This window comes from Pteropus vampyrus, unplaced genomic scaffold, assembly GCF_000151845.1.
Source record: "Pteropus vampyrus isolate Shadow unplaced genomic scaffold, Pvam_2.0 Scaffold300, whole genome shotgun sequence".
Taxonomy (NCBI): Eukaryota; Metazoa; Chordata; class Mammalia; order Chiroptera; family Pteropodidae; genus Pteropus; species Pteropus vampyrus.
The window spans coordinates 2,082,945-2,098,804 of record NW_011889081.1 but is presented as its reverse complement, the minus strand read 5'-3'; the positions used below and the strand labels follow the sequence as shown (position 1 = coordinate 2,098,804).

The 15,860-nt window shown below is 38.2% G+C and overlaps 1 protein-coding gene and 1 long non-coding RNA gene across 2 annotated transcripts; one reads left to right on the top strand and one right to left on the bottom strand.

Moving 5' to 3' along the window:
- Positions 1-2,661: 2,661 nt before the first annotated feature.
- ZNF200 (zinc finger protein 200) lies at positions 2,662-13,788 on the bottom strand. Its single transcript, XM_011376545.2, has 5 exons — positions 13,487-13,788; positions 12,395-12,721; positions 11,695-11,786; positions 11,248-11,371; positions 2,662-4,917 (listed from the first exon to the last, which is right to left on the bottom strand). The coding sequence occupies exons 2-5, from the start codon at positions 12,639-12,641 to the stop codon at positions 4,193-4,195; spliced, it is 1,188 nt and encodes a 395-aa protein (XP_011374847.1). The 5' UTR covers positions 12,642-12,721; positions 13,487-13,788; the 3' UTR covers positions 2,662-4,192.
- Positions 13,789-13,790: 2 nt separating this feature from the next.
- LOC111730052 lies at positions 13,791-15,752 on the top strand. Its single transcript, XR_002776542.1, has 2 exons — positions 13,791-13,927; positions 14,195-15,752. It is a non-coding gene; the product is annotated as an uncharacterized LOC111730052 (long non-coding RNA).
- Positions 15,753-15,860: the final 108 nt, after the last annotated feature.

The following is a 15,860-nucleotide window of genomic DNA, read 5'->3' as shown; positions in this document are numbered from 1 at the left end:
ATTCACAGTGGCCAGGACATGGAAGCAACTGAAGTGTCCTACAACAGATGATTGGCTAAAGAAGTTGTGGTACATATATACGATGGAATATTACTCAAGCATAAGAAGAAATGAAATACTACCATTTGCATCAACATGGATGGACCTTGAAATAATCATACTAAGCGAAATAAGCCAAACAGAAAAGGATGAAAATCACATGATATCACATGTGGGCTATAAATCTAAAAGCAACAAATGAACAAGACAAACAAACAGGGACTCACGGACATGGACAATGGACTAGTGGTTACCAGAAGGGAGTGGGGAGGAAGGAGGGGGAAAATAAATAAAGTGTTAAAAAAAATTATATATAGTATGAAAAAAATAAACAGGCATTTAAAAAAATTTATGGGCATAGAGTTGTTCATAATATTCTTTTATTATCCTTGTAATGTCCATAGGATTTATAGTGATGGCCCATTTTTCATTTCTGATAGTAGTAATTTGTGCCTTCTCTCTTTTGTTGGTTAGCCCGGCTAGGAGTTTATCAATTATATTGCTCTTTTCAAAGAATCAGCTTTTCATTTTGATTTTCTCTATTGATTCCATTTTAAATTTCATTGACTTCTATTTTAATTTTTATTATCTTTTGTTTACTTGGGATTTTTCCCTTCTATTGTAAATCTTAAAGTAGAAACTTAGACTATTGATTTTAGATCTTCTTTTCTAATAAATGCATCCAATGCTATAAACTTCCCTCTAAGCATTGCTTTCACTGTATCCCACAACTTTTGACAAGTTGTACTTCCATTTTAATTTCGTTCAAAATATTTTAAAAATTTTCAAGACTTATTTGACCCATATTATTTAGAAGTGTGTTGTTAAATTTCCAAATATTTTGGGATTTTTCAGCTTTCTGTTATTAGTTTTTAATTTCATTGTGATGAGAGCATACTTTGATTTCTACTTGTAAATTTGCTAAAGTATGTTTCATGGCCCAGGTGTGGTCTGTCTTTGTGATATCTCATGTGAGCTTGAGAAGAATGTGTATTTCTCTGTTTGCTGGGTGTAATATCCTATAAATGGTCAGTGAAGTGTTGGATTTGAATGTGAAACTGGAGTGGGCTCAAGAGAGAAAGGAAAGAGAAGACAAGACTCACACTGCCAACTAAGATTAATGAAAAACATTGTTTTTATTAGCTTTATATTCCATCGTATTTGTTCAATAATTTAGGTTGTTTCTAATTTTTCAGTATTATAATGTGATATTTTCCCTTGATACATAGAAAAGTTTTGAGTCAAGGAATTATAATCTTTTAACATTCTTGTCACAGTGGATGGATGCCACTATCATTCCTCTTTTGCCATGCCATTCTCTCTCTCTCTCTCACACACACACACACACACACACACACACACACACACACACACACACACACACACACACAAATCCTGCTTATTTAACACACCTAAAATGACATCTTGTTCTTTTAATTTATAATTCTTAGATTACTAGTAAGGTTGAACATTCTTTCATATTCTTTCATTTCTTTTAGCCACATCCCTTTGCTGTCCCCATCCTCCCCCATCTCATCCTTTTGTTGCTTAAATGCCACTTCCCCAGAGTCCTCTCTGGAAAATCCACCTGTAATACTCTCCTAAATCTTTTACCATCCTAGCACTTGTCACACCGTGTAGCTACATACATATTTTTCACCTTTACTGAATTTCCGCCCCACCCACCAAAAAAAAAAAAAACCCTTTTATTGGTGTGTTGTTCCCCTTTACAACCCAGGATCGCAGGTACATTTTTAGGGGATGCATGCTTTCCATTTGTAGTTACTATTGGAATTGGATCTTTGGTCCTCCATATTTTCTAACTAGCCACTGGCACTTGTTGCTCTACTGAAAAACCACTTATTGATGTGTTTACTTTTTTCCATTAATTTGTTGTTGGACTCTTTATCGAACACTTAGCCATTGTCTAACAGCTTTCTGGTGCTATTGTGTTTGAGGGTGGGTGACCCTGGGTATCCTGGCCCTGTGCTCCTGGGCAGGGGTGAAGGGCACTTCCCTCCAGCCCCTCCTGGGTTTGTGGGGACAGGCATGGGGAAGTCAGGCCTGTCCAGGCTCCACCCTTCTGGAACAATAGGCACCCATGAACTTGACTACACAGGCCCTTCCCCACACAGAAGCCAGGGACATGGAGGACACCTCTCAGGTATGGGGAGATTTGGGTTGTGGGAGCATCACCCACCTACATGACTTGGAGACCATGTCATGTGGCCCTACCATTGGGCAGGGGCCAAGACCATCTCATACTCGGGCCACACTGGGGACCTCACCTTCTCTGGTACTGCCTGGCAGCCACTCAGCCTTTGTTTTGGAGGTGTGCAGGCTGGTACTCTGTGCAATAACTTGGTGGACCCCGCCCAGATTTCTGGAGGAATAAAAGAATTATGTTGGCAGCCAGTTTTGTCCCTGGTTTTAAAGAATATTGTAGGCTTGAAATACAAAGTTTAAAAAGGACAGTTTTTTTTGTGGTCTTTTAGTGCTGGTTTTTGTTGTTTTTAATTCAGAATTCAGGACTGCACTGTATCATAAAATGTTTTGTACCAAAATGAAGCTTAGAGCTATATGTTTAAAAAATAACAAAAAAGAGAGCAATAGGCAGAAAACTATTTTGTAGATGGTATAATTAACCACAAATTATAACAGAACTGAGAAATTATTGAAAATTAAGAACATTCAGTGAGGTCGCTAGTTTCACAAATATATAATTAAAAATAACTTTTGTATGTAAGAACAATAACTAGAAAAATATAATGAAAAAATCTATTTACAATAACAAAATTGTGTAGAACTTATGTGAAAATTAGAAATATTTACTAAGTAATACTCAAATAAATGAAGAGTCATGTTTCTGGATGGGAAACAAAATTTGTAAAGTTAATTTTCTCATGTAGTTTATAGGATTATTCCAATTAAATACCAATGTAAAAATCTGGGACACCCAAAAAGAGCAAAACTGCTCAAGAATCCCTAAAATCACTTACCACAGGAGTGGTCCTATGAAGGCACCGCTGGCCTTGCCTCTGGGCAGACAAGTCAGGGAAGCCTGGATATTGGGAGGCCAAAGAGAACAAATAATTGCTACAATGAAGACACTGGAATCCTGTTTCTTGAGGGGCAATGTGAGCTAGCCACTGGAGACATGATTTCTAAAAACACTCTGCTTGTGAGGTAGTGACCACCCACTGCCAAAGGTCTGATAACTGCTTAGAGGGGAATTAAGCATATGGTTAAGTTACTGAGCAGCCACAGATCCAAGCCAAATCTCCCTCCTCCTTTTCAGGATATTGGGGTTTCCTCCCTAGGAAGTTTTCTTCTTGGCTCAGCAGAGGGACAAGATTCTGAAGAGTTTTTCCAGTAGTAGGGATGGGTGGCCGGGCCTAAGCAATCTAAACCTCTTTTGTGGTATGGAAAAGGCAAGAGAGAGCTTTTGAGCAATTACTAGCTGAACAAGAAATAGTAAGAACAGCAGACATTTAAAAATTATGTTGTGAAAAGGATTTTTGTAAGTCACTTTTCACTGTAAATTGCAAATGTTACTGAAATTGATCATTAGTTTAAATCACATACAAATGTCAGAGTAAGCCTTTGATATTCAATTGCTGTATATCTGCCTATATTCCAAAGTAAATAATCCCTCTCAACACTCAAGTTTTAACAGGGTGTTCTTAAAGGGTTATACAAATTGCTTGATAACAGCTGTTGGTTTAACAAATCAGTAGTTTGGTTCTTTTAGGGGAACACTAGTCCAGAAAACCTTTGCATTATTTCTCTTTTTTCATGTGTGAATTCATATGTGTGGTGGGGGGGCTGGGAATGGATATACTTTGAGTACACAAGAATCACTCTGTTCACCTTGCAGGTAAGCGGCCTCCAGACTCGTATTCAAAGCCTTTCTCTGGAAAGAGATATATGACCTATACATTGTTGTAAGTTCACAAAAGAAAGCTCCTTAGTCCAAAAAGCCTGGATGCTAACTGAGGTATAGCCCTTGACGATGTTTTCTTCCCTGTGATTTTTTAAAAAATTTGAGGTTTCAGCCAAGATGGGTATTTATCCAATTTTGGCTACTATGAGGTTTTCACATATCTCTATCTTTTCAGACAGCCTAGGAATTCAGAATTCCTTATGAAACATTTCAGGTTGAGGCAGGACCATCGGATCTTTCCCGATCCCACTTTTGCTTTCGGGTTTTACATGCCAAATGGGTTTTCTCGTGCCGGGTACAGTTTGACAACCGACCGAATCTTCTCCCACATTTTTTGCAGCCGTATGGCCTCTCAGCCACATGACTCTGCAGATGAAGCACAAATTCTTTGTTCTCTGGGAAGGTTTTCCCACATTCTGGACATTTGAATATCTTCTTCCTTATATGGATTCCTTCATGGCGACTCCGATGAGAGTTTTGACGGAAATTTTTTCCACACTGAGAACATGAATAAGGTTTCTCTCCTGTATGGATTCGCTCATGTTTATTAAGGTTTGTTTTATGATTGAAGCTTTTCCCACAGTGACTACAGTCATAGGGTTTTTCTCCAGTGTGGGTCCTCTGGTGGGAAATAAGGTAAGAACTTTCATTAAACTGTTTCCCACACAGTGGACAAGTGTACCATCTTCTTGTTCTCCGATTTCGGGTAAGTGCAACAACATTGATATCCACATATTTTGAGAGTTCCTCTAGTGGAGTATCATTTTCAATGGTAATTAAAAGATTTCTCATTTTCTTTTCCTTTGGATTGGATGTATTCAGTCTTTTTTCTTTATGGCAATCTGGAGGTTGCTTGGAGACCATGAAACAATCCATTTCATCACATTCTGAAGACTTTTCTCTATTATCTTCATCCTCAAGATTACTGTCATTGACTTTGAAACAAAGAGAGAATTTAATAATTTTTGAGAAAGATGACACCAGGTGGGGAAAAAACAAGTCTGATTTCTCATGCAGTAATAACCTTGCAAGTCACAAATCTGAGGACTAGCATATAATTGCCATCAACATTCCTTTCCTACTTTTACTGAGGGTGGGATACATGACTGATAAATCTTTCTATACCCCATGATGCAAGCACAGTTTCTTTTCACTTTAAAAAAAAAAAAAAAAAGGAAAGAAATGAGTAGGACTATACTGAAAGACTTCATTGTTTGTTTTCTGAAGAGGCACCAATTACTCACTCAACAAGATCATACTGACCTTATATACTATGTAGAACAGGGGTCCCCAATACCTGGGACACAGACCAGTACAGGTCCGTGGCCTGTTAGGAGCTGGGCCGCACAGCAGGTGAGTGACGAGTGAGTTAAGCTTCATCTGTATTTGCAGCCACTCCCCAGTGCTATATCACCACCTCAGTTCCACCTCAGATCATCAGGCATTAGACTCTCATAAAAGCACTGGTCTCTGGTGCCAAAAAGGTTGGAGACCACTGAGTAGAGCACTGAGCTAAGTACCAGGAGATAAAGGACATAAATACTAAAGGGTACTACTCATAATCCTTAGGAGGCTGGTAAGTGAATGGTAAGATGAGTTACTTCCAGGTTCTCATTACATTAAATATTACAGAATCATAGTAAAAGACAATATTATAGTATCCTATATAGTGAAAGACTAAGCAATTAAAATGACGAAAAATAAAGAAAGCATAGCATAGTCACACAATGGATTGTTATTTGGGCATTAAAGTGATTACTATAACTGATAAAACTATGATAGAGGTCAGTAGTGGTCTTTTGCGGGGAGGAAGGAAAGTAGTGACTGGGAGGGGGCACAAAATTTCTGAAGTGCTAGGAACAGTCAATTTGGGGTGGTGTTTAGACAAATGTGTACATTTTGTGAAAATGTGAGCTGTACACTTATGATTTGTACTTTTCTGTATTTATATTATGCTTCCAAAAACTCTGTGTAATTAACATTATAAAAACTAGGTAACAAGTCTTCCTCTATAATAGTTCAACTTAAAACCAGAAAAAAAAATATCAGTCTTTCAAAATCTGATCAATTTCAATTCTGTTTTCTGGCCATTTTCTTATGACTTCTTTTACAGTTAACTCTAATATATCTGGAGTTTAAAATCACAGTTTGTTATGTTTATAACAAGTCTAATATTGGTAAAGCCAGCCAGAATATCCACTTCTACCTTTTTGAAAAAACTTGGTTTTAGTTTTCTCATTTAAACTGGTGTCTAATATTTAACAATAAAACATTTCTACTTTACTCCTATTTTATAGCCATTCTGAATGAAAGCTTTCATTGTTTTATTTAAGAATGCTATGATAGTTACATATTTATTTTTATCTACCTACTTTAAAACTATTGAATATAATAATGTTTTAGTTGATCCTTTTAGATTTTCTAAGTACAGATCAGGGTTTGTACTAAGTACAAAAAGGGTTCCCTCACTTTCCAATATTTATTCTTTATAACCATTTTTGCTTCCAAAGGGCTAAATATGTTTTGAGGACATTTCATTGAAATTCATATGGTTTTTCTTATTTTCCTGAAAGTGTCAATGAATATATTTTACATTCCTTTAATGTACTAATTTTTAAAATTGAAAAATGAAAAGGTATACAATGAGGAAGTCTTACTCCAGTCCCTACCCCATCCTTTCTATCGATCCCCCAGGCAGGTTTTATTAATTTCTTTTTAGTCTTCCATTGTTTCTTTAGGCAATACATTTTTTTCTCTTCCTTTCTTATATAAGATACATACTATATATATTTCTGCTTCTTGTTTTATTTCAGTCGTTACATTCCAGTGAATAGAGATTATCACAGTATGATGTATGCACATACCATCTTCAACTCTGCAGAAATATCTGGATTGTTTTCAACCTTGTGTTTTCACAATACACAGTGAATAACCTTCTCTGAACATTATTTTCAGTGTGTGCTGTTGCTATTATCTGTAGGTCAGAGTCCCAGAAGTGGAACTGCTGGATCAAAGGACTAATGCATCTGTAATATGGGTACTTACAGATTCCCATACATAGGGACTGTACTTTTCTGCACGCTCACTAGCAATATAGCTCCCAACAACCTTACCACCAATGTGTTGTTATGTTTCTGATCTGTAAATCTCAGATTAAAAAAAAAAAGGTAACTCGGTAGGGGTTTAATTTGTATTCCTAATTATGAGTACGGCTGGTCATATTTTCATGTGTTTAAGGGTAATTTGTATTTCTAAGAGAATCTGTTGGACTTTCTCTTCTTTATTTCTAGAAACTCTTTATATGATATGAATTATAACTACTTCCTCCAATTTATTGCATTTTATTTGTGTATATATTTGTTTTAATTTTTTTACTATAATGACTTTATTTTATTGAGCTTTTCTTTTTGAGCTTTAATTAGAAAAGCCTTCCTAATCCATGGTTATTAAGAAATTCACCTATATTCTTTAACTCTGCTTTTTTGGTATTAAAAAAAAATGTTTTTTAACTTATGACCCATCCGTTTTTCTTGGTGTGCAAAGTAAAGTATGATTCACCAAATGGCTACTGAGTTGTGCTCTAATACCTTTTATCAAAAAGTTCCTTCTTACTTTGCTGAATGGAGATTCCAACTTTTTCATAAACTAAATCCCCAGTGTATTTGAGGCTATTTCTGAACTTCTTATTCCATCCCATTGGTCTGTTTACTCACATGCCAATATCACACTATTTTCATGACACAGGCTTTGGATTAGAGGCTGCTTTAACACCTGATAGTACTAGAACCCCTCCTGCCCCACTGCTCTTCTTTTCAACTTTCCTGGTTACTTGTATTTATTTTTCCATTTGAATTTGTTATCAGATTGTCTAGTTCCAGGGAAAAAAAACCTATTGGCATTGTTACAGGAATTACATTGAATTGATGAACCAACTTGGGGAGAACAGATCTTTTTATGTGAAATTCTCCCAGCCAAGAACAAAGTACTTCTTTCCATTCATTCGAGTCTACTGTGTCTTTTAGAAATATTTTAAAGTTTTCCTCATAATTTTTGCACATTTCTTAAGTTTATTTCTAGATGTTTAATCTTTTTTGCTCCTATTTTATATTGTGTTTACATATATGAAAGCTAGTGATTTCCATGTACTGTAATAATTTCACATCCTATTGCCATATTGAATGTGTTATTTTTTGTAATGAGTTTTCAGACATTGTCTAGGGTTTTCCAGCTACATAATTTTATGTAAATAGCTGTAGTTTTCTCTCATCACTTCTTATACATCTAATTTCTTTCTCATTTAACTGCACTGGCTAATACTGAAATACAATATTAAATACAGCAGTAGTGATTGATAGTGGGCTTCATTGCTATATTCCTAATTTTAGTGGGAATGCCTCCCAGTACTTCCCATGATGATGATGCTGGCTGAAAAGATATTTAAGTACCCCATTAAGGAAATATCTAGTAAGTACTATTTTGTTAAGTGTTCTTATGCAAAAGGGGATTGTATTTTGTCAAATACCTTTTCAATAACTATGAAAATGATCATACGATTGTTCTCCTTTTTATTATAAGATGGATTATATTAATAGACTTTCTAGTATTAAATCATTTTTGGATTCCTGGAATAAACTTTATTTGGTCATGGCACTTTTTATCAGGCTGTGGTATCCTTGTTACATTAATTTCATAAAATGAATTTGGAATTTTTCTTTTTCTATACTCTGGATTTTTTCATAGCATTTGAACTGTCTAGTTTTTAAAAATTTACAAGAATTTTCTGTGAAACTGAGGCTCGTCCTTTTTCTTGAGTTGGGGGCCAGTTTTTGACAATTTCAATTTCCTTGGTGGAAATTGGTTTATCTGTTTTTAAATCTTTCTATTAGTTCCTCCATTTTTTAACTTATTGATTTCTAATTTAACATTTATCATTACTTTGTTTTTCTTTATCTTGTTGTTTTCCTAACTTTGAGTCAGAGGCTTACTTACGTTTTTCTAAGTTAACATACATGTTTTTACAGCTATGAATTTTCTTCTGAGTACCACTTTAGGTTATACCATAGATTCAGATACATAGTGTTTTCTATAAAAGTTATGTAATTTTAATTTGTATTTCCCCTTTGACCCAAGGTTACTTAATAGTTTTTAAAATTTTTAGGTGGAACTTTTTTTTTCCAATTTCATGAATTTCTAGTTGTATTGTAATAGATCTTATTGTATTACTTTTACTCTTTGCAAACATTGAAGCTTTCTGTTGCAGAGTATGTAGTCAATATGTAACACTCTTGTGAAGGTATATTCTTTTACCACAGTACAGGGTAGATATAACCATAAGAACTAACTCACTGAGAGTTTAAGTGTTCTACATTTCCAATTATTTTCATGTAGTTCACCTGACTACATAAGGACACACAATCTGTTCTCCTCTCTCAAGGGCTCTTTGATTCCTTTCCCTGCAAAGTTTATTCCCTTACACTTTTCCCTTTGCAAACTGACCAAATGTTATTATTTCAACTATTAGCTATATGCTGATGACTCTCAAACCCCTACATCCTTACATCTGACCTCCAATCCCAATGTCCAAGTGCTCAGAGGAAAATCTGATTTTATTTCCTGCTATGGAAAGAAAATCCATCTTCTTCTAAACTCTGCTCCTGGGTCCAAATCCTGCCTTGACCTCATCGTACTTCTTTATAATTATAATGGGTTCACACTGTTTATTTTTTTATATGAATAACTCATCTTATAAAACAAATTGGAAACTCTTGGAGGGCAGGAATGGGGCAATATGTGTCTTTTTAATCAACTCCATAACCCAGCTCTTCCTGAGGAAAAACAAGTGACATTTACTAAATGTTAGTGAATGCTTCTAAGCTTTTCTTTTTTTAAAATCACACATATATCTTTACCGTTTATTATTTAATTCCAAGCTTAAATCATCAGCTTCAGGGTATGCATGAGAAGGCAGAGGGGGAGGGGAGCATTGGATCTCAGGTTCATGGCCAAATTGTTCCTGGAGCTGGCAACATACCCACCAACCAGTCACCCAAAATAAACGTTAGCTTTGCCCAAACTCATGAAAAACTCAGTGTAATAAATCTTATCTGTTTATACTTTTCCCTAAAATACAGAAAATATAACAGAATAATCTGTGGGAAATTAACCAGGCCTATTATGGATCACTATCCTCACCATACAGTTTAAGACAACTATTGTACAATAGTCATTATGGATTTTTGTCACCCCAGACAACTCACAAAACCCACTCTCTGATCAACTTCAGCCTCAGAAGCAAAGAGCCCTGAAGTGAAAGTAAAAAGTATTAGGTACACAGCAAAACAATTTTTGAGGGCTCCTGACTCTAGGGTAACATTGTACTTCTAGAGAAGAGCTGAAACATCTCTAGGCAGCTTATGGAGAATCTTATGCCACATAAATTCATATGTAACACCGAGGATACTTATTATCCATTTCTGGGAAATGAGTACAAATGAAGGAGGCCCCATTCACTTACCATATAGGAAACTAATTGACAAAGTTATGAAAATTCAGCAAGGAAGGCAGTATAGCTCTGGGCCAAGACTACAAGCTCTGATGTTAGATTCCCAGAGTCCAAATCCCTGTTCCACTACTTACTGCTGTGTGACCTTTAGCAAGTGTCTTAACTTTTCTCTGCTTCATTTCTATCATCTATAACATAACTCCTATACCCCACAGTACTAATAAATGCATGCAAAGTACTAAAGTACAAAGACTAATGCCTAGCACATAATGCCTAGCACATAATGGCACACAAATGCTTAATAAGTACTAGATATTATTTTCATTAACAGTGGAATAGATTTTCACTTACAGTAGTAGTCCTCAAAGCTTGAACATCAAGAAAATAAAAAGACTTAAAAGAGTTTGCTACGAGTCCAATGAAAACACTAATTTAAAATATAACTGTTGGGAAAATAGCTCTGGATCTGGAAAATGGATACAGAAACAATGTGCCTGCATTTTCTATCTGAATGTTTGATGGTAGTATACCAGTGGTAGCTCTTGCTTACCAAGATAAGTCTCTTTAGCCCTTGCTGTCCCCAAGATACAGGGAAAATGGCCACTCACAGTTGGAGCAGGCTCTGCCACATGGGAAAAATTAAACATATGTGTGAACATGTGCTTAGGTGGTGTGAATGGTGTCTTGAAAAAGTCTGAGATGAAGTAAAACATGCTTTCCCTGTAGCATTCAACCTGAACACAGAAGGGACTTGATTTCTTACCCAGTAACATCATCTCCCCAACACTCTCTTCTTCCTTCTCTGAGGTGGGCTGTTGAGTAGGATTCAGGCTCACACATTCTTCTTGGGAGTGAAATACATTTAAATCCTCAAAGACCACCAGCTCCTGAAAGAGCAACAGGCACCTTTCTTCTTAGTAACAGAGGTTCCTTGACATCCCTGGTGATAAGACTGAGACCCGAAGATGAGGGAAAGGACAGTGAAAGAGATCTGTAAGTCCCACACAGATGCAGCCAGACAGGAAAGCCAAGCTCACAGGGAAGCTAAAGGAAAAGCAGAAGAAAAATATCTAAGGAGGCAGTGAAGGACATGCCTATTCTCTTTGCTGACTCCCAGGAATGTGTTTTTATATAGCTTAGTTGAGCAGGGAGGACAGCAAGAGCAGAGAAGGTGATGCTCTCAAACAGTGAATAGGAAAACCAAACCTACCTCAGGCTTAGCTTTCAAGCACACAGACACTGTCTCTTGTTTCTGCTGAATTCCTTCTCTGGTCAGAAGCTTCACTAAGGGACGATGTTGCACTGGAGAAAGAGGAAGCTGTAGTTAATGGAAAAGTCAGTGACTCTACTATGGAGACTCTATCCACACCCTGAGGCCAGGCTGTCCTCACTCCTTTAGCAGGCAACTCATGGCCTTTTCTGCTCCTATAAGCCCAGTCAAGCTGTAAACCACAGGGTCTTGAACCTATATGGGGTCTCATTATGAAAAGAATGATTCCCCTAAGTACCTTTTAAAATTCCCATTACTAGTAATGGGAAAGTTGGGGGAAGGTAAAGTTTAAGGTGCCCACAACAAGCACAGAATTACCAAAATTCTACATAAACTGAAATCGATTCAAGAATCCTATCCATCTATTTATCCTAAAAAGATATCTCCTACCCCCACAACCTGAATGTTTGTAGAAACCTGATACTACAGAAGATACACAGTTTACTCTCCCAGCAAATCATTCAAGCTCCAGTTTGAAAAAAGATACCTCCTTGCCCCAATATGTTTACTTATTACAATCGACTCCTTTTCTCAATACTCACCATCCTAACTGGAATTTACTACTAGCACAGAAGCCTATCTTACTCAGCTCCACCAATACCATCCCTTCTCTTCTAGTGAAACAGAAGACTGTTCTTACCTCTGTTCTGAAAGTTTGAGCTCACATCCTTCATGATAACCAAGGTCTCCTTGACTTTCTCACTGGGCTGGGCCAGGCCTGGCTTGGGCAAGAAGGTGAGGAAGTGCTCCAGAACCAGCTGGTGGATGGTCTTGGGCCCACCAGTAGCATCTCGAAGTAGGTCTTGGCCCAGCTTGGAGTTTGGAGGAACTCTCAGTATAAAGGACTGTTTTGGCTTTGGGGGCATAGGAAACACTTTTGCAGCCATAGTATCTTGAAATCACACACCACACTTGTTTCTGCAGAGCTTCGAAACCCAACTCTTACTAAAGGAAATCTGTTGGAAAGCTGGAGATGACAGAAATCATGGGTTACCTACAAGATTGGGCAGGGCATGCTTACAGTCCAATATAGGGCTTGAGTAGTGAGACCACATGAGAGCTAAGTCAGAAAGGAAGACAAGTTGGGGTAGGGAACTCATAACTGAAACGCACGGTCCTTGAATGGGATACTTTTAACAAAGCCTGAAAGAAAGATCCTGAGAATAAAGCCAGAGGATGTTCAAACCTCAAGGGCTGAATGAAAGGAAGTAAAGGCAAGCGGAAGAAGACCAAGGGCCATCCTCCAGGGAAATACAAAGCGCAAACTCGACTGGGAAGAGCTGTTTAAACTCATGCCGATAGAAAGAGCAATGAGCTCGAAACTAGGAAATCGGGGGCCCAATATCGAGGGCATATGCTTAGAAGTCAGTTAGCTTGGCCACTGGATCTGACCGAAGGTTCCTCGGATGCCGTTTGGGGGAAGGGGGCAGTTGATGTCTCAAGTAGCAAACGCAAGGGCCCATGAGGTGTCCACATGTGGCCTGTTGACTCCTTAACGCTGAGAAAGCACTGCTGAAGGCAACAGGGGACATCCCAAGAGGGGCCACCGGGCCTGGCACGCTGTAGAAGCTCCCCCATCGGTCAAGGGCCACCTTTACCGCAAAGCCCAGCAGGGGCATTGCCTGGGGCGCGTTCCCGGCTCCCTATCACGCCAAGCTCCTCCATCAAAGGACCACGCTCCGATCCCCAGAGGCTGTCTCAGCCTGGTCCCTGCATTCGCGGAGCACCTTACCTGTTGGAGGTTCTGCGGCACCTGGGCGCTCAATGAGGGCGGCCCAGAGATTTAAGCTCAGGGACAGATCGGGAAACTAGGAGCAAGAGGCCGAACCCTCCCCTCGCCCTTCCGAATGTCCTCACAGGTCGCGGACGACTATTGGTGTGGGCCACCGTCAGTTGGAGAGCACAACCAGGACGCAGTGCTTTCTGGGAGGCTGGGTACCTCAGCACCTGTGACGTAACGCCCGGTGCCTGGTTTCCGGTGCGATAGCCTGGTCTCCCCGCTCGGAGCCAGCAATCTGCCTTTGAGAAGGCGAAGCTGGAGGCCAGCTGGCAGAGCTTTCAGCGCCAGGGGGAAGGCCAGGCTGGAGGCAGTCATTTTCTCTGTGGCTCTACTGAGAAGACGGAAAACAGAAGGATGGCTCCATCCTCCCATGACGGGCTGGTAACACTCCAGGTACGCGCTAACTCTAGGGGCTCCTGGGAAACGTAGTTCGGCTCGAAACATCCAATGGGACGCCGCCCGGCGCGGCGGCTGGGGCGGGGCAGGTCAGGGCCTCGACCGGAAGCGGGTTGCCTCTGAGACCGGAAGGTCTGCGCCAGAATGCCGAAGCTGCCGCAGCGGCGTTCGCTTTGGGCGAAAGGATTGCGGAGGCGGCGAGTGGGTAATGACGCAAGGTGTCTGCAAGGTCCAGGGTCCTGTTATATCTCTCTCTTCTGTCAGGGACGTCTCCTAGGTCTGAGCCGGCCAACTCTCCTCTCCGCCGCTTACCAACTTCAACACTGCGATTTGGTCATCTAAGAAATCCTCGTCGTTCTCGGACTATCTCCGTTTCCGTCCTCAACTTCAGCTTCTTACGGACGCCTCACAGCGTCTTTTCGGTCTATTGTTCCCGTACTCAGTTCCCATACACTGATCAGGGTTGGGATAACCCAAGGGATTGCCTTTTTCTTCTGTGTAACACCAGCCTCCAGCAGCATTACAAAAGTAGTAATATAAGATGAATGCCTTTTCTTAGCACTATAGGTGACTCACTTTGGCCATGGTTTAAACTATGTTATAAAGAGACTAATGTGAAAACTGTGTGGCACCAGAAATTTAAAAAAAAAAAAAAAACAAACCCTGCCTTTTCAGACATCAGAATTACTAAAAGATCTTTAATCGAAGCAGTGTGTTTTGAACTAGAAGACAATAGATACAGCAGTAGAGACTACTAGGTGCCAAATTGATCTGAATATATGGGGACCTATATGAAAGGGAAGCATTTCAACTTAGTGTAAAATAGGTGTTGCTAGTAGAAACTGTCTATTCTGGGAAAAAACTAAGACTCCTGTCCATATGCTACATATAAAAAGTGGAATTTAATAACCAATAAAAACACTTATGAGAACATTAAGTTTAATATTGAAGCAAAACAGGAAACATTCCTTAAAGTATAAACTTGTGTGACTATATTTAAAAAAATTTTAAAAACTATTAATAATACTGATTCGAATATTTTCCTTTCAATCATTGTAATCAAAGAGAAGTGTTTAATTCATTTTGTAAAAGTAAAGCAGCTGATGGTGTGGATCCTATTGTAAAATTTGTTTAAAAGTTCAACACTAAAGATAATATGATTTGATTTATTTTGTGGTAAAAGTATGTATGCAAGTTTAGAATAAATTATATGATTAAAAGCAATAGAAAAAACTATTAATAAAGTCAAACAAGAAATAAACTGGAAAAAAATTGTCAAAAGCCAGATAAAGAATTAGATATTCCCAAATACAAAGAACCCCTGCCAACTGACAGAAGACAAAGGCAAAGACTATGAAGTCATTCCACAAAGTGGAGAAACTAACTGGTCATTAACATTTGAAAAGCTGCTTAGCCACTTTTAAAATAGTTTGGCAGTCACTCAAAATGTTAACATAGAATTACCATGTGATCCAGCAATTCCATTCCTAGGATAAACCCAAGAGAAATGAAAACTATGTTCACATGAAAACTTGTATATGAATAGCAACATTATTTATAATGGATGAAACGTAGAAACAACCCAGATGTCTATCAACTGATGATTGATGATTGGATAAACAAAATGTAGTATATCCGTATAATGGATTATTACTCAGCAATAAAAAAGGAATGAAGTACTGACACATGGTACAACATGGATTTACCAAATGGAAAGTGACTGCTAATGGGTGCAGGGTTTTGTTTTTGGGGTGATGAAAATATTCTGGAATTAGTGATGTTTGTACACATTGTGAATTATATTAAAAGCCACTTAATTATACACTGTTTATTTTTAATTTTTAAATTATAGTTGCCATTCAATAATAGTTTCAAGTTTACAGTATAGTGGTTAGATATTTTTATAACTTAGGAAGTAATTCCCCTAATA

What these genes read in the sequence shown, in the direction of transcription:
- ZNF200 (XM_011376545.2), bottom strand. Translation starts at nt 12,641, where the DNA reads ATGGCTGCAAAAGTGTTTCCTATGCCCCCAAAGCCAAAACAGTCCTTT. An exon ending in CTCAAACTTTCAGAACAGAG is followed by an intron (nt 11,787 to 12,394) that starts GTAAGAACAGTC and finishes CTCTTTCTCCAG; the next exon opens with TGCAACATCGTCCCTTAGTG. An exon ending in GCTTGAAAGCTAAGCCTGAG is followed by an intron (nt 11,372 to 11,694) that starts GTAGGTTTGGTT and finishes TTGCTCTTTCAG; the next exon opens with GAGCTGGTGGTCTTTGAGGA.